Source organism: Emys orbicularis, chromosome 18, assembly GCF_028017835.1.
Source record: "Emys orbicularis isolate rEmyOrb1 chromosome 18, rEmyOrb1.hap1, whole genome shotgun sequence".
Taxonomy (NCBI): Eukaryota; Metazoa; Chordata; order Testudines; family Emydidae; genus Emys; species Emys orbicularis.
Genome location: NC_088700.1, coordinates 8398491 through 8416256, shown reverse-complemented (window position 1 = coordinate 8416256; position 17766 = coordinate 8398491). Strand labels below are relative to the sequence as shown.

General features: G+C 48.3%; 1 protein-coding gene across 1 annotated transcript in view; it reads left to right on the top strand.

Annotated features, from left to right (window-relative positions):
• The window catches only part of RXRA (retinoid X receptor alpha), a 71035-nt gene extending 58810 nt beyond the window's left edge, over positions 1-12225 (top strand). Inside the window, exons 6-9 of the mRNA XM_065418718.1 lie at positions 1679-1811; positions 2886-2977; positions 5992-6097; positions 12078-12225. Coding sequence (XP_065274790.1) covers positions 1679-1811; positions 2886-2977; positions 5992-6097; positions 12078-12225 — 479 coding nt within the window. The remainder of the gene's footprint in view (positions 1-1678; positions 1812-2885; positions 2978-5991; positions 6098-12077) is intronic.
• Positions 12226-17766: the final 5541 nt, after the last annotated feature.

Genomic DNA, 17766 nt, shown 5'->3' with positions numbered 1-17766 from the left:
TGTATGCCATTCTAATGGCATACCTTGCGCATAGCCCGTGATTGCAAAAGTGTGTAAATATGACAATCCCTAAACAAGCTACTCACCAGCATACCGGGGCCTAATGCTTATTGCTGATATAAGTATCAGCCACCAGCAGAAGTTGTTTTCTTCATGACGTCTCCCAGAGATGCCTTCTACGGAATCGGGGGGGGGAAGGATTGGTAGAGAAGAATTTCTTCTGTGGCTGTCTTGCTTTTCCAGCTTATTGACATGTTGCTGCAGTTCATCCGGGCGCCAACAGAGGGCAGTACACGCCTCTCTTTGAAAACGGGCTTGTCTACTGATTAGCGTGTATATTACAGTGACTGGAGGTGGAACTAGAATTTGAGTCTCCAGCTTTCACCAATAGGCGGCTCTGTCAGATGAAGGAATCAGATACTTTGGACTTCTCTAGCTCCTTTCACCTGAGATTCTCAAAGCAATGTACACACATCAAGTAAGCCTCTCCCTCCTTTGTGAGGTAGGTCGGGGTTGTTAGCCCGGTTTTACGGATGAGAAAACCGAGGCACACAAGATGAAGTGACTTATCCAAGGTCACATAGCAAGTCAATGGCAGAGCCAAGCAATTGCATCATGGAGTCCTAGCTCCCAGTTCTACTAGCAGACCCATCTTTTCTTATCCAGCTTGAATGTTTCCAACGCACATGTCAGTAGAGCATGTCAAGAGATGCCGGAATTTTGATATTTCGATGAAAATTTGAATGTGGACATTTGGGGATTTTTTTTTTTTTTTATGAAATTCCTCCTCTACACACACACACACACACACACACACACACACACACACACACACACACACACACACACACACACACACACACACACACTTTTTAACCAGCTTTAGCTATCCCCATAGTATCTAAGCACAGAAGGTATAATATATATACCTTCACAGATGCCTGACTTCCAGTGACAACTTCTAATAAGACAACCACCTATGCTTTAAAGAAATAAAACAACATGGAATACATTATTTATTTGTGTTGGAATAATGTCCGGTGGCCCCAGTTATGGACCTGGGCCCCATTGCTCTGTACAAACACAGAGCAAAGAGATGGTACCTGCCCTGGAGAGCTTTGCAGGCTAAGCAGAGGACCAAAACAGACAATATCCCCAACAGTTTTCAGAAGCACGCATTTGAATCGCAGGCTCTTAGCTTCTTTGCATGCTTATTGCTTGGAAACAACGTTAGTAGTAGCTCCTTATTGGACACATGTCATGGGTATTAGGCCACATTAGGTATGTGTAGTTACACACACATACACAGGTCAATTGCCGTCTGTACAGAGAGACTTGGGGGAGGGGAATGATTTGCTCTAATGCTAGCATTTTGACTGTAAAGAAGATGGCCTCTATTACCTAATGTTGGCAATAGATTTTTTTTAATCTATTTACTGCTTCTTCCCATATTTTCCCCTCCGACAACCAGGAAAGGGATCATTCCATAGAATATTTGCATCTAACTCAGGATTCCTGCAAGAGGGGTGGATACCAAAGAAAAATAGGCAGGGCGGGGCCAAGACCCATTCTGCAATGACTCCTCCTCAACTCTTGGTGGAGGTGGCATTCCTGATTCCTAAAGCCATAGGGGAGCCATTGGTATTAACCGTCATCCTTCGTTGTTTCTTCTCTCCAGGCTGGAATGAGCTTCTAATCGCCTCCTTCTCCCACCGTTCCATAGCTGTGAAAGATGGGATCCTCCTGGCCACTGGCCTCCATGTGCATCGGAACAGCGCTCACAGCGCAGGAGTCGGCGCCATCTTTGATAGGTGGGGGGCTGATGCCAGATATTTTGGAAGGGGTCTAGGCTGAGGTGCATTGGCAGAGCTGTGGGTGGGGAAGACTGGAATAGCAGTGAGAGTCGCAGGTCAGGGCTAAGGTTTGTTGGCAGAGCTGTGATGTGGGGGTTTGGTTTGAGGGGATGGGACCGATGGCCAGGATTGAGATGTATTGGCCATGCTATGCATATGGAAACTTGCCATCCATGTCAGTCCAGGCTGCAACCTCAAGTCTCTCCTTTTAAACGCACAGAAACGTCCAACCCAGAATAATTTGTGAGCTGCTCACCCAAAGCAAATTAATACATCTTTCATGGGGGCCAGCTGGCTCTAATGCCATGAAGAGGATGCTTGTTTATTGTGCTTTTCATCTTTAATTGGACCAAAATATTTGATTTTCACTCTGAACAACATAAAAGCACCAAAAATACCCAGCTGGCGCCACGCTCCTGCTCTTAGGGCGCATTTAATCCACTGCTTTGGCAAAGTGTTTTAACGTGAGACTTCCCTACTGTCTGACCCAGTTATTACTCAGAGCACCACTCACATTGTGACTGCATCATCTGCCCTTGATAATTCTCAGAGATAGCTGGGTTGCGACCAAGGGACTGCTCATTATCAGTCCCTCTTCTGAGCTGGGTGACAATATTCATTTCCTGTGAGGTCACAGGAGTGGAATCCTGACTTCACTGCAGGATCTCACAGGAAAAGCTGGGCAAATATGCCTGCAAGAAGAGCAAAGGGAATAATAAAAATTGCCAGCAGAGGAAATTGCTTTTGGATACCTGGCTTTTTACTTTTTAGCCTTTCTCCAGTGTCAGGGCCCCTTACTAAACTCGCTCCGAAGCTAGTCTTTCTGGTCCTCGCTATGTTTCTCAGGAACCATAGGCACCCAGCTTGGATTATGTTTGTGCAACAGCAGGGGGCGGGAAGTCTTCAGCTGGTACATATTGGCACTGTTCCACTGACTTAAACAAACCCTGAGCCAGCCCCTCAACTGATGTCATCTGGAGTAGGTCTGTTGGTTTTTCATGCTGATCCCATGGAATTTTTGTCTCCCTGCAGAGTACTGACAGAACTCGTGTCAAAAATGCGAGACATGCAGATGGACAAGACGGAGCTGGGCTGCCTGCGAGCCATTGTCCTCTTCAACCCTGGTACATGCAGATGCTCTGTCTTAATGTCCCAATTCGGGCTTGGCTGGGCCGCTGTTCCTTTGGCTCTTTCTTTTATTGACTGTAAAATGCTACTGTAAATTACTCTAGGCACCAGATACAGTGAGAGCCAGGTGAAAGAGAGGAGAAAGAAAATCAAAGGGGAGCTCCAGGGATGGGAGTGTGTGATGCTATAAATATGCCTGTTTGCCCTATCAGTGTATTGTGTGCAGTTCCCCCTTCCATCTAGGGCTGGTGTATGTAATGCCTAGAGAAATAGCCATAATCACATCTTAAAGCTCCCCATTCTAAAGTGAATATAATATTTTATTGTCAGACTAAGGGGCATTTCCTCCCGGGGAGAGGGAAACATTACAGATACTAGGATTCTCTTGTAGGCGCAGGCTAACTAGGAATTGAGCTTAGCACAGCGCAAAAGCCAGCTGATACCACTTCTTTGGAAGATTGCTTGGACCATATTTAGTCACAAGGGTTTTCCTAGTTGCGACCAACAGGCCAGATTCTCAGGTGGTGTTACTGGGCACTGCTGAACTGATCTTCATGGAGTCCTGCACCGTTTTATGCCTGCAGCCCGACAAAAGCAAAATTATCGGAGATTTCAGAAGTCAAAGCTGTTCTGTTATCTCCCAACAGGTTCAAAAGTGGATCGAAGCTAGAGAACTACTTTGTAGCTGCCTTCTAAAAAGGGATGTCTCCAAGGCAAAACCAAAATGGTGGCCAGTATTAATTACTCTTGATTCCGTATAGTGCCCAACACTCTAGCAAACTTAGTAACTGGATCCATGTGAAACGCTCGTCTAGCAGCTGGATAGGGAGTATGATACAACCCCGCACTAGGCCATAATTGTTGGATTTTGTGAGAACCAGCACCACACACACACACACACACACACACACACACACACACACACACACGTAGCTCATCAGATTAAGATGACTTATCCCTAACAAAACAACTCTGAGGATGGCATTTCTCCATGTAACTAACACTCCACTAGCATTTAGCCATTGCTTCACTCAGCATTGCCACGTGAGACTGAGTTAGGGGCCTTAGTCTCGTTGAAAGTCAATAGGATGTAGGCTCCTAAATACCTAAGTCACGTTTGAAACGGAGATGAAGGCTTCTAAGTCACTTAGGCCTTGCTGTGCAGAAGGCGTGGGGTTGTCCGAGGGATCAGCTGGGGAATGTAAATACTGACCAAGTCCCATAGGGAGCTGTCAAAAAAAGGGCTTTCTTTTGGCCCTGCTGCCGTGGTTTGAGTTTGGGCAAAACCACAAGTCAGCGGCTTGAGAGGAGCTTAAAGCTTTTTGATGAGGGCTTGTAATCGCTGGAGTGAACCAAAGTGCTGGATTTGGAGTGGGGAGGATAGAACCTTAGTCAGGCAAAGCCAATCCGACAGCTGATTATCTGTCCAGCAGCCATCGTCAGACACACAATCACTTGAGCTCTCCCAGAACCCACTGAACTGATGCACAAAGTGGCTGGGATTCAGACCGCAGGCTCTAGGGATGAATACGGCAGCGCAGCACAGCAGATAAATTGAAGGAGATAAACCCAAATCTGAGATTAGTCAGCATAACTGGATTTGTCCGAGTAAGAAATATTTGAGTGTAACTCTGCCATGTTATTTTTTTTAAACCCTTTCAAGATATTTTAATTTACCTTTGTAATCCAGATTGGTAGCCACCAGAAGTTGCCACCCACCGATGGCAGTTCAGTGGCCTGCATGACTTGAGATCGGTGGTCTCAGACCAGTTCCCTTGTGTCCACGGTGCAAAAACCACTAGCACCATAGTTGGTGCTAACTGTCCCCCTTGTGGGCAGCCTCTGCCAGGAGGCCAAGGCTTAAAATGGCCCCGCTCCTCTCTTGTCCCCTAACTACAGGGTTCATGTCACGTTAGGGTTGAGGCCCATGGCTCACGGGATTGACGGATGAAGCGGAGAATCTGTTGCTTGCTGCTTCCCATCCAGGCCAGCTCAGGAGCAGCTGAACCTTATTGCTGTTTAGTTAGGGCAATCGAAATCCAATTCCCAGTGGGCAAAATCCACCAGCAGTTGTACAGCCGGCCCCTTTAATGGCAGTCTCAGCAAAGAGGCCAGGGATTAAATCAACGTGGAGACCAAACTCCCCCTCTGGCTTGTAGAGAGGTGGCAGGGTTGACACGAGTGCTGTATCTGTCCTGAGGATGCAACGAGCACGCTAGCTCCAGAGCTGTTCTTTGTAGCTCTTTCTTACAGGGGATTCATTGGGCTGCGGTAGAAACAATAGATGGCCTTGTAACTCCCCTCCCCACTCCTCCCTCGCAGCATAAAAGCAGGCATAGTTGGCTGATGAAGGCCATCAGTTCCTGTTTCCATCCCTTGTCTAGTTCCCTGGCTCTCTCTCTTCATCCAGCTAGCTGGTTTCCTGGGCCGGAAGGGGACGCTGATTTCCCAAACAGGGAGAGACGCTCGACAATTGCCTGACTTGAGTTCTGTTGCTTGTGAAAGAAGCTGGGGAATGAAAGCACTATCAAGCCAGGTCCCCATCCCCGTCCCCTGCAGCACACTGCTCCTCGGTGCTGTACCACAACCCTGCCCTGGAGGTGGTGGTGGGGGCTGGCGGACGCCATTCTAGGGTTGACAGAGAAATTCGGTCTCCATTTCCATTCTGCTCTCGGCCTTTGTGCTGAGCCAGCCAACAACCCAACTGCTGGGAACTAAACTGAGATAAACACCCTCCCCCATCAGTCCTGACTCATTTCACAGAGGGCACCAAACAGTCCTCTCCAATTAGGTGCCCCTAAAGTGCTGTTCAGTCACCACCAAACTGGGCCAGAATCAAACCAGTGACCGGAGACATCCACTCCCCTTAGCTGGCCATTAGGGGATGGCTCTGGATGTACATGGCCCACCAGTCAATACTCCTCACTCGCCTCTTGTCTCCATCCTGGAAATGTCCAACATGCTCCAAAATGTGCCTTAGTCTCGGCTAAGGGTCCTTGTTGTGTTTCAGACTCGAAAGGACTCTCCAACCCCGCTGAGGTGGAGGCTTTGCGTGAGAAGGTGTATGCGTCACTAGAGGCATACTGCAAACACAAATACCCCGACCAGCCTGGAAGGTGAGTGTCTGAGCGTGGATGCCCCATGGGCAGGGTTGGCACCAAGCTCCTGTTCTTTGCTACTAGACGAGACTTGTCCACAGTGCCATCCAAAAGCTGCTCCTGGGGAAGGGTTCCAAGAAGCGCCTCCTCCCCATTCCAAGTAATAACAACACTATCCCCTGACTATAGGCCAGGGTAGGCAACCTATGGCACGTGTGCCGAAGGCGGCACGCGAGCTGATTTTCAGTGGCACTCACACTGCCCGGGTCCTGGCCACCGGTCTGGGGGGCTCTGCATTTTAATTTAATTTTAAATGAAACTTCTTAAACATTTTAGAAGCCTTATTTACTTTACATACAACAATAGTTTAGTTATCTATTATAGACTTATAGAAAGAGACCTTCTAAAAACGTTAACATGTATGACTGGCACGCGAAACCTTAAATCAGAGTGAATAAATGAAGACTCGGCACAGCACTTCTGAAAAGTTGCCGACCCCTGCTGTAAGCAGTGCGTTTTGTCTGGGGAGCGCAGACCCTTTACACGCCTTAAGATTTGCAATAATCGTATAGGTAGGTAATGTTAACCTTTTATAGATGAGTAAATGGAGACCGAGAGCTACATTTCCCTGCTGGTATAGGTGGAGGCAACACGGTTGAAGCAAAACCATTAATTTTTGCCCTGCCCGATCAATGGAGCCTCACAAGCCCCCCACTATGAAGTGCAGAAGTGTCACCACCCCCATTTTACTGAATGGCCAATGGAGGCAGAGAGAAGTGATCCAACTTGCACAAGGTCACGCAGCAAGTCAGTGCCGGGAATAGAACCGTTGGGTTCCTCCTGGTCCCCTGTTCTAGCCACTAGAAACATAGCAATGGGATGAGTGCACCCCGGGGGAAACCATCAAGAATCAACCACAGAAAAACAAGACATACACGGAGTTAATTTTCTCGGAAAAACACGTGAGCATCACTGATGGGAAGCAAAAGCCCCAGTTGAAGCTCCTCCTTTCTCTCTCTCTCTCTCTCTCTCTCTCTCTCCATCCCCCATTCAGCTGGGAACAGGAGGAGAAATTCACAATGCTTTCCTGGATCATTCCAGAATTGAGTGGGTGCATTTTCCCAGTCACAGCTTGGAGTTGGCAACTTTCAGCTATGCAACCGTCAGGAACAAAATGAAGGAACGCACTGTGAATTGCCTGTTGGTACAAGTCAGTTAAGGAATGTGTATATCCGTAAAAACAGCAAAATAGTTTAGAAATTTGGATTCACATCTCATCTGGCTTTATGGGCTTCCTTTCTGGACAGTCAAAAAAATGGATCCTCTTACAACAGTAATTGATTCATGCAACAATTGAGAGCCATTGTGCCAACCCAAAATTGCTTTGAGGTTGCAATGTTCTGGACTTCAATTTCAAAAGTCAAAGCCAGCCCTGTGCCAGAGATGGCTCATCAGGCTGATGTGGTTTAAGATGCCTCAGTTTCCATAGCCAGTAGTACACAAGTGAGCAATGTAGCAAGCATTATGTCTGTCCACCTTTGAGTACCCTAACCTTATGGATCACATACCCATTCTGCAGCTGGGTAAACAGGAGGGACCCTTTCAGGGTGAGATCAAGCAAAGCTCAAACCATGACTGCTGGGACTGCAATCAAGCAGTGTTTGTAAGATTGTCAGAATGGGCTAAAAAACAGTGTGAATATTATTGCCGGCCTTGTTTGGTTTGGAGGATGGTAAGAGGCAGGTTGGCGACCTTGGAGAACAGGACAAGAAAGGTTGGTTGAAGCCCAGAAAACCACATGCAACTCATCTAAGTTTTGGATCCTCTCGCCAGCTCTGAAGCCAACTCAGGTTCATGTAAATTTCACCTTTTAAGCAAACCTATTCCCAATTTTGACTGAACTTTGTAGTAATTTTCAAAAGATCTCAACTCCCATTTGGGCTTGAAATAAGTGGCCAGCCATAATTGCTACAATGGGAGCTGGCTTTGGAAATCAGGCCCTCTTCCTCAGCAATGGACTGACCCAAACCCCCAGATGCAAACGTCCCTGTCTTTGGAGGGGTGTGTAAAATCCACATTGAACTTTCAAGCCTGTGCTCATCACTACTCCTTTGTTTGCACCTCAGATCTGGGCAGACTTCATGGAAGCGGGGTGGGATTCAGAGTTGCGACCAAGTTTTGCTCTGAGTTTCTGGATTCATTGGAACCGGAGGCTTGGGAGGTGTGAACCTACCTGGATCGAAACCAAAGCAAATGTTCTCAGAAAATCCTGCAAAGCAAGGTCACCCCATTTCACTTCGTTCCTTTCCAAAACCCGTGAAGATCTGAATGGCTTTGACACAGCTCGACTAAGGTGTGAGGACTCCACTCGAGATCTCTCTACTCTGAGGACTATGCTAGTGATCACCGTGAAATGGAAGGAAATATTCAGTGCATCATATGACCGATACCATAGTCCAGTGGACGGGAGTCCTGGGTTCTATTCCTGGCAACGTCACTGACTTGTGTGACACTGAACAAGTCACCTAACCTCTTTGTGCCTCCCTTTCTCCATCAGTAATGGGGGCAGGGATATCGTCCTTTGCAAAGAGCCGTGAAAGCAACAAACATAGAGCTCTAACTAAGTGCGGGGTATAAGTATCATTAAGTTGTGACATGCCTTGCTGCCAAGTGGTATAATTGAAAGTAGGGAGCTGAATAGGTTTTCCAAAATGGATTAGACAGTTACAGGAATTAAGACTTCGCAGTTACACAAAAGCTAGGTTCAAACATACAAGGGGTCTCCATCTCCATGCTCCATGCTTGGAGGATTGGGCTAAAAGAAATCTGATGAGGTTCAACAAGGACAAGTGCAGAGTCCTGCACTTAGGACGGAAGAATCCCATGCACTGCTACAGGCTGGGGACTGACTGGCTAAGCAGCAGTTCTGCAGAAAAGGACCTGGGGATTACAGTGGACGAGAAGCTGGATATGAGTCAGCAGTGTGCCCTTGTTGCCAAGAAGGCTAACGGCATAGTGGGCTGCATTAGTAGGAGTGTTGCCAGCAGATCGAGGGAAGTGATTATTCCCCTCTATTCGGCACTGGTGAGGCCACATCTGGAGTATTGCATCCAGTGTTGGACCCCCAACCACAGAAAGGATGTGGACAAATTGGAGTGAGTCCAGCGGAGGGCAACGAAAATGATTAGGGGGCTGGGGCACATGACTTATGAGGAGAGGTTGAGGGAACTGGGCTTATTTAGTCTACAGAAGAGAAGAGTGAGGGGGGATTTGAAAGCAGCCTTCAACTACCTGAAGGGGGGTTCCAAAGAGGATGGAGCTTGGTTGTTCTCAGTGGTACCAGATGACAGAACAAGGAGCAGTGGTCTCAAGTTGCAGTGGGGGAGGTCTAGGTTGGATATTAGGAAACACTATTTCACCAGAAGGATGGTGAAGCACTGGAATGGGTTACCTAGGGAAGTAGTGGGATCTCATCCTTAGAGGTTTTTAAGGCCCAGCTTGACAAAGCCCTGGCTGGGATGATTTAGTTGGGCTTGGTCCTGCTTTGAGCAGGGGGTTAGACTAGATGACCTCCTGAGGAACCTTCCAACCCTAAAAATAAAATAAAATAAAATAAATAAATAAAATGACACAACATGAACCCCATTTGGGGTCAGGAAGAAATTCCTCCCCTGGTAGAACAATGGACAGTTGAGTTCTCTGTGGGCAATTTACTGAATCATCCCGCAGTAGGCACTGCCAGAGACTAGACGGTCCACTGGTGAGTTTCAGATGTGCCTTCCTGCAAGACTATGAATAAATATTGTACCCTAGGAACTGGGCTCACAAGAATAGTGTAAATGCTCGTGCACCAAATGAGCTACTCCTGCACAACAGCCAGGCTAAGGGAAACATTCCCAGGCCAAACATAACTGAGTCCCAGCCTCCCTGTGCTGCTCTAGCAGGGAGGGCTTGGTGTGTACGTGACATGAAGCAGCCTCATGCGATCAGCTCCCTTCTCTCCTGGCCCAGCCCCAGCCCTGGTGCATTGCGCTGTGGGCTGGTTATCTCACGGTTAAATGTATCCGAAGGCTGCAACCATCATCTGGTTTGGTTTAGAGTGAAACTTCCTGGATGGGATGGCAGGACTGATTTGTTTTTTCTGGCCCTTGTCCCACTGCTCTTTCCAGCTCAGCAAATATACACACACACACATATATATACATATATATAAGAGCACACAGTCGTCGTCCCCCCCCACATACTTCTTTTCGCTGGCCCAGCTCCAGCCTTGAAACTCCGTTGCTTATTTTGAAGCCCCTGCTTGCATGGGGACACTAAAAATAAATAAAGACGTTCTCTATTATTAATGGGAATTTTTTAAAAACATTCATCCAAAGCGCTGCGGTGTGTAGTGGGGTGGGGGGAGGGGGAGCCAAACGAGCTGGGCAGAGATCTCCTGGAGCTGCTCTGGGGGTGGAGGTGGGGAAGGGTCTCTGGAGAGACAGTTCTGCATCTGAGCCCTATGCAATTCCTAACTCATTTGGCCCGAGCCCATTATCCCAAACGAACAGAAATTGCGAGTATGTCCCATAGTTTGCCCTGAGGTCCAAATCCACATTGTATTGAAGAGCCACATTGCAGCTACCCCCGCTAAAGGGAGCTCCTCGCCTCCTCTCTTCAGTGGCGCCTGGAATGTATTCCCCACTGGCTGGCTCCTCTCCACTGGACTCTAGATTCAGGGCAGACAGAGCACAGCCTTCCCCAGAGCTGCTGGCCAGCCTTGGGGGGTCTCTCCCATCCAGGGTTTTGCCGAAAATCACTGTCTGTCCCCCACTGCTGGGGAGCTTTTGAGGCCACAGAGCCAGCTCCTTAAACCCGTGATCCTGCTCCGGTTTTGCATAGTGCCAAACGCTGTTTCTCCCGTGTTTTGAAAGACTTTCCCATGAAGCATCAAAGCCCTCGTATGTGAATGCAGCACGCGTTGCTTGTCAGCAAGTTTTTGAAAGCATTGTGGGTGCAACAGGAAAAGCCCCTCTGCTGGGCTGAGCTGAGGGAGAGATGGATAAAGTAGATGGGCAGCTCCCAAAACACCAGCCAAAGAGAAGTGGGAGCTGCTGACCCAACCCAGCAAGAGGAGGAGGGGCTGTGTTTTAACACCTGCCCTGGCACATGCAGTGGAGTCTTTGCCTGGGGTGGGGGGGCAAGTCTGATCTCCAACTCCAACCCCCTGCTTGAGAAGATGCTGCCGTCTTCCATTTGATTCACCCCGGGTATAGTGCCCCTCAGCCCACATTTCTGCTTTGCCAGAGAGTCCCAAAGGCTTAGAGCAGTGGAAGCAGGGTACCTGCCTGGGGGTATCCGTGAAGAGCGACTTGTGGCACTGCTGTCTGTTGTCAGTTACTGTATTAAAGGGATGCAATCAGGCTGCAGTCTAGTCAGTTTCATGAAATGAGTAAAAAGTCACTCCAGCCCCCCGGCTGGTTTTTGTGGTTTTACAGTCACATTTTCCTATTTCCAAAGAGAAAAAAGAAGGCGGGGGGGCAGATGCTGAGCTGTTGTCTTCACTGAACTGGTGCCCCGGCCCAATGTGTTTCTTCTCTCCTCTGCTATTGTGTAAGACTCACACAACCGATACAGGAAAACGACTTCAATGGCTTTACACAAAGTGCTGCCAAATGCAAACCCAACAACCCAGAGGGCGAGATTCCCTCTACCCTCTTTCACTTCTGGTAACCGCAGGCTGTTGTCATTGTTTACCTTGATTGCATGTCCCGCAAGAGAGAGAGACGGTTGGTAACATTTTGGTGTAATGAGTGTATGGGGGATTTAGCCCCGTGATTTCCAGTAACTAGAGAGAAGTCCAGCCCAAAGGGCGAGCTGTGCTCGGACTAGACCCATCTCTACCAGGAACGTTCACAGGAGCCATGTGAGCTCTCCCTTCCTTGCTGCACCGCACCTCTGACAAAACCAGCTGAGTGTGAGGTGTCTAACCATGTTCTCTTCTTCACTCTTGCAGGTTTGCAAAACTCTTGCTTCGCCTCCCCGCCCTCCGATCCATTGGCCTGAAATGCCTGGAGCACTTGTTCTTCTTCAAGCTAATAGGAGACACGCCCATCGACACCTTCTTGATGGAGATGCTGGAAGCGCCCCACCAAATGACTTAGAGAATCTCGGCTGGGTCAGTCCCGTCACCCAGCAGGGGCCTCAGCAGCCTCCTCCCACCTCCACTCTTCCTCTTCCTCCTCCCTCTCCCCAGTGCCGGAGACCCCATCCGCTCTTCTCCGTCTGACCCAGGGGGACACCCCGCCGCCCCTTGCCTCCTCGTCACGCTGACCTCTGCTCATTTTGTCACCGCCGCATCGAAGGAGCTGATGATTGTTTTACTATTTTAGATGTAGAGAAGTGGGACGTAGCATTTCAAAAGCAAACAACCCCCCCTGCTCCGCCTCCTGGCACACCTGAGTTTGAAGCCAAACTGAAGGCCAGGCTTCTCGGCTCCCTGCCTGCCCCTGCCGTAGTTGGGTTTGGATTTCTGCATGCGGCTGAGATGGTTGGTTGGAAGCAGGCGGCGGGGTGGATCCCACCTATAGGAACCCTGAGCGGCTGGGGTTTGGATGGGCTGGGGGAGTGGTTTAATCCTGCTTACCCACAGCTGGATATTTTCAGAGGATGGAGTTTTTGAAAGAGGAAAGAATATATATTTTTGGTTTCTAACGATTAGTATTTACTTCTCTCAAGGAAAGCCGCTCTGGAATGGCCCCTGCCATGTCGCGAATGAGGATCTTTTGCAGAGCCTTCTCTTTCAAATGAAAAGCAGGGGATTGTGGGATTGTTCACTTATCCCCTTCCCCCTCCCCAAACTAATGACCTGAACGGAGAAATGACCGGTCACACCGAGAGACTGAGCCCCCCTCTGTGTGTGGAGGGCAGTGTGGACGGCGGTGACTTCAGTGCCCTGCTTTCCTTCTGGAAAAGCAACAGCGTGTCATGATTTTTCCAAAGATGACTGTTCTCTCAGTTGTGGAGCTAGCCAATCAAAACACAAACCATCTGGATTGCACAAGTCTGTAGCGGTTGCTTTAAGGCTGCAGTGATTCCAATTCCCACTCCCCTCGTAAGAGTCTTACTGGAATCCCTACCTCTCCCTTAACACACAGCCATTCGTCATGACCCATAACACTACGTGCATTTCACATTATGGTGTCCACGCACACTTGCTCAGGCAGGCCAAGCAAACTAGTTGATGTTAGTCAGATTGTCAGGGGTTCTGGGAGAGTTTGCCTGGCAGTAGGACTGATGGCCACTAGGAGATCGTAATGGGCGGAGTGGAGCGAATAACCGATTTTTCAGCTCACGGTCACGTTGATAGGGCCTAATTCATCACCGTTTTGCACAATCATTGACATCAGTGCAAAATGTTATCACCCTCATTTGACAATTTGGCAGCACGGGTGTAAATGACTGCACAGGATGCCAGGCAATGATAAATTGGGCCCTAGGGCAGCACTTAATTGGTGAGATTGATTGGTGAAGCGAGGGCTGGGCCTTCCCCAAAACTCTTCCCCATCTGCTCTAGGTATTGATTTTGGTGGGTGATTTGGTGCTCCCCACAGGGATCAGGAAATGGGGGTGCAGCCTCTGTCCTAGTGTCCAAAAAGGTGATTTTCCATTTACTGGTTAAATATTAAATTTACCATCTCAGAATAGAGATTTCAAAGCAATCCCCCCATCCCCCTCCAAAAAAATCCCCTTTGCTTTCTCCATTGGACTCTCACACCATTTTCTTAGAGCAACATGTGATGAGAATTCAGGGACACCTCCGTTTTGGAAGGACCCGGGCGGGAAACCTTTGCCACGCCTGGGGAGATATCCGAGAACAGCAGGAAGCACTGAAGGGACCACTTCCCTTTGCAGTACCTTTGGCTGATAGGCCATGTTTCTGTGGTAATTCTGAGGGAAGCTATATTATAAAAATTCGGCTCTAGCCAGGAAACAAAAGTGCAGTAATTTTAGCTTGCTCACTCAACAATCTCTGATCTCTTGGACAACGAGGTGGCTGGTGGGTTTTTAGGTACTTCCCTAAATGCTTCGATCCTAGAAACACCACCACTGAGGAGCAATTACGTGCTGATCAGAGATACTAATAAGATCTTATCCATTAGAAAGCAGGATTGTTCCCTACAGTCTATTCTGTCCAGTCCAGTTTGAAATGACCCGAGCAACCAGGACTCCACCACTTCTCTTAGAAGGGAGGTTATTTCACAGTCTGCTGGATCTCACTTTTACGACGTTTTTTCCAGCTCTTCAGCCTGTTGGCTGATTGTCCCAGGCAGCAGGAGCCGCTTTAAAAAATGTGTGGGGAAGGGGGATCAATTGTTTTGCTTTTACAGACTGCTGGCTTCTCACTTAATCCCTGTGCATTTGCCAAAACACAGCACTCCACAAACTCCAGAGAACGTCTTCAGGTTTCTTAGGGGGCAGCGAATCAGCCAGAGAGCAGGTGTCGCCTGAGGCCAAGCTAGAAAACAAATGAAAAGGAAAAGCAGAAGAAACAATGAAGTATCTTGCTGATTTTTTCAGAGGAAAGTAGTTATTCTTAACACATAAAAGGAGCATTTGGGCCAAGCCAAGAACGAGATGCCTGCGGTTGGCTCCCTACCAGGGACTTCCCATCTACTTTTATTTGGTTTGTGCTTTAAAATGACAAATTATTAGAGTCCAAAACTATTTCTTCCCCTCTCCTCCTCCCCTGCCACCCCATTGGTTGCAGCTGGCTCTTTAAATAGCTGCTTTGTGTCTCAGTCAAGTGTGATCAAGCAAATTCAACCCTGGGCTATTACCTATGTTCATTCAGAGGCAGGGTTGATATTCAATCTTACAGCTGCTGCCCACTTTCCAAGCACGCTGGCAGTTCAAGTTCCGTCAGCGAATAAGGCCACCTTGTAGCTCAACAAGGATTTCACGTCAAAACTGCCCCCCAGGCCAGCCAGAAGTGTCAAATCCACAGAGGCAGGGAACGTGTTTTGGCTGCGTTTCTTTGGCAGTCTGGGCGCCGCTGAAAATATTATTAAACAGCTTCACCCTGGAAGAATTTGCCAAGAAAACAAGGCAAGAGAACGTAGTCATCTAGCGGATGCCAACGTGGACCATCATGGTCTATGCATTTCCATCAGAAGAGTGAGAGAGCGGTCAGCAGGGGATTGCGGGTACCTGTAAACTTCCCACCAGGCTGGCACATGGGATCTGAGCCCAAGAGCGCCATGGTTATTTTTTAACCCGCATTTTGGATCCCGATCCCTGTTATTGCTACTGAATCTCAGGTGTTTAAACATTTTAGAAGGAGTCTCAGAAGCCTGGATTATGTGTTTTGTCTGCCTAGAGCCTGCTTGCCAGAGAATATCAGGGTGCTTTATTAAAAAGCCCATTGAACATAGCACTGTAATAAACCTTTACTCTTGTTTATCTCCATTGGGCAGACCTCCTTTATTTTTTTAATTGGATGCTTGAAAGGAGCTGTGTTAGGGGCTGGAAGTCTGAGTTGCTATTTGTTTTTCTAGGCTGCAAATGTGAGCTCTTAGCCAGCTCGTCATCAGCCGTCAGAAGGAGCTAGGGAACAGGGGCTGGTCTAGGCCAAAGACAGACTTGTGGGGGGGTTTTCTGAGCCCCCGGGGGAAAGGTGGGCAGAGCTGCGATCTAATGAGCATGCAGCACGTCTCGCCCACATTAATGTAGAACCATGTCTGAGTCTAAACGGCTTCCCCGGCTCTTCAATAAATAAATAGTTCAGTATCCTAGAGCAGTGGTTCTCAAACTAGGGGCGCTGCTTGTTCAGGGAAAGCCCCTGGCAGGCCGGGCTGGTTTGTTTACCTGCCGCGTCCGCAGGTTCGGCCGATCGCAGCTCTCACTGGCCGTGGTCCGCCACTCCAGGCCAATGGGGGCTGCAGTAAGGGCGGCCAGCACATCGCTCGGCCCGCGCCGCTTCCTGCAGCCCCCATTGGCTTGGAGCAGTGAACCACGGCCAGTGAGAGCTGCGATCAGCCGAACCTGCGGACACGGCAGGTAAACAAACTGGCCCGGCCCCTAGAGCAATAGTGTCAAACACTGCAGTACCAGTATTAGAAACTTGAGCATCCCTGCAGAATACTGTAGGTTAAGGATGAAGTATCATCCAGCAGTTACAGCAGGCGGTCTGGCAGTCAGGACTCCGGCCAGTGACTTGCTGTGTAACCCTGCGCACGTTTCTGTGCCTTGGTTTCCCTTTCTTTAAAATGGGAAAAATAATAATGCCTCCCAAGCATGGAGCGTGAGGCTCGAGTAATGTTTCTAAGCCTCCCATTGTTCTGTTGGAATGCATAGTGCTTTTTAATTTCTAGGGGTGTTTCCGCAGAGGTAGAGACAGATCTTCAACTGGTGCAGATCGGCAGAGCTGCATTGACGTTAGTGGGGGCTATGGTGCTTTGTACCAGTTAAAGATCTGGCCGGCAGGGAGTCAATGCAGCCTTTGTAGGAGCATATTTTACCCTGAACAAACATGAACGGCCCATTTCAGGACCTGCAAGTGACAGTTACCAAAATCATATCCCAACCCAAATGTTCCCAGCCCTGCTTGTTCCCCAGCTGGAGTGACATGGAAGCCCACGTGGGCTCTGTGACCCGCTTTTACATGAATTTAATTGACTCCTTCATTTGTAGCTTCCTTCATGTCGGGTTTTTTCCCCCCTCCTCATCATTATGATTATTATAACTATAATACATGCTTGTTTGAAGAGGTGATACATGGGTAAAAAAGAAAAGGCACATTATTCACTAGAGAGCTAGGACTTTTACTTAACCAGACGTTAGTATTCTCGCAAAATCTGGTTTGATTAAGGTGATTTATTTTTTAATTCTTGGTTGGTTTTTATTATTATTATTATTATTTTTTGGTGGGACAATCTTTAATTTTCTAAAGATAGCACAAACATCAGCTTTTCAGCCACCCACCTGCCACACTGGATGTTCCTCGCTGCCTTGTGTGTGTGTTTCCACTGGATCCTGGAACAAACTGAGTTTAAATCAATGTGCATTTTAAGATGTTTCCTCAAGAAGCCTTTGCACCTTCCCCCCACTCCTGTCTCCCCCAACCCCTAACTCCCAAACATCCACTTCATGTAAAACCTTTGCCGCGGAGCTATTTGAGTGAAAGGCCTTGAAAACGTACAAGTACTGTATACTTAGGCAACATACAATGTAACTGGCCTCATGGTTCCTGGCAGCCTAGCTAATCTCTGCACTTTCAACCTTTAGACAGCAGTTTCAAGTCAAATCTGCGTCACATCCGTTGAAGGGGAACGTTCCAGCCTAAACCCAGAGAAGTCTGCAGCGGGGAAAAAGTAATACATCAGATTGGTTTTGTCTCAAAGGTCCAGGACTGGAAAAGCAAATTGGCTACACCCCCAGTCCCTGGAGTTCTCCAGTGAACTGTAAGATCCGGTCTCTCTGAATCGTATATTTCTTTGGAACAGACTGCAGCCCACTTGCGTAACTGAAGAATATATTCACCCACCCGTCCTTTGACTCTTTGCCTGCTCATCCCTTCCCTCGCTGCCACCACCCATCAGCCCGTTGAAACCAGTCGGGGTGTAAGTGGCGCACATCCAGCGGCAAAGCTGACGCAACATTCTACCTGGACTGTTCAGCAGCCCTGAAGTGATTTGCTCTTTTCC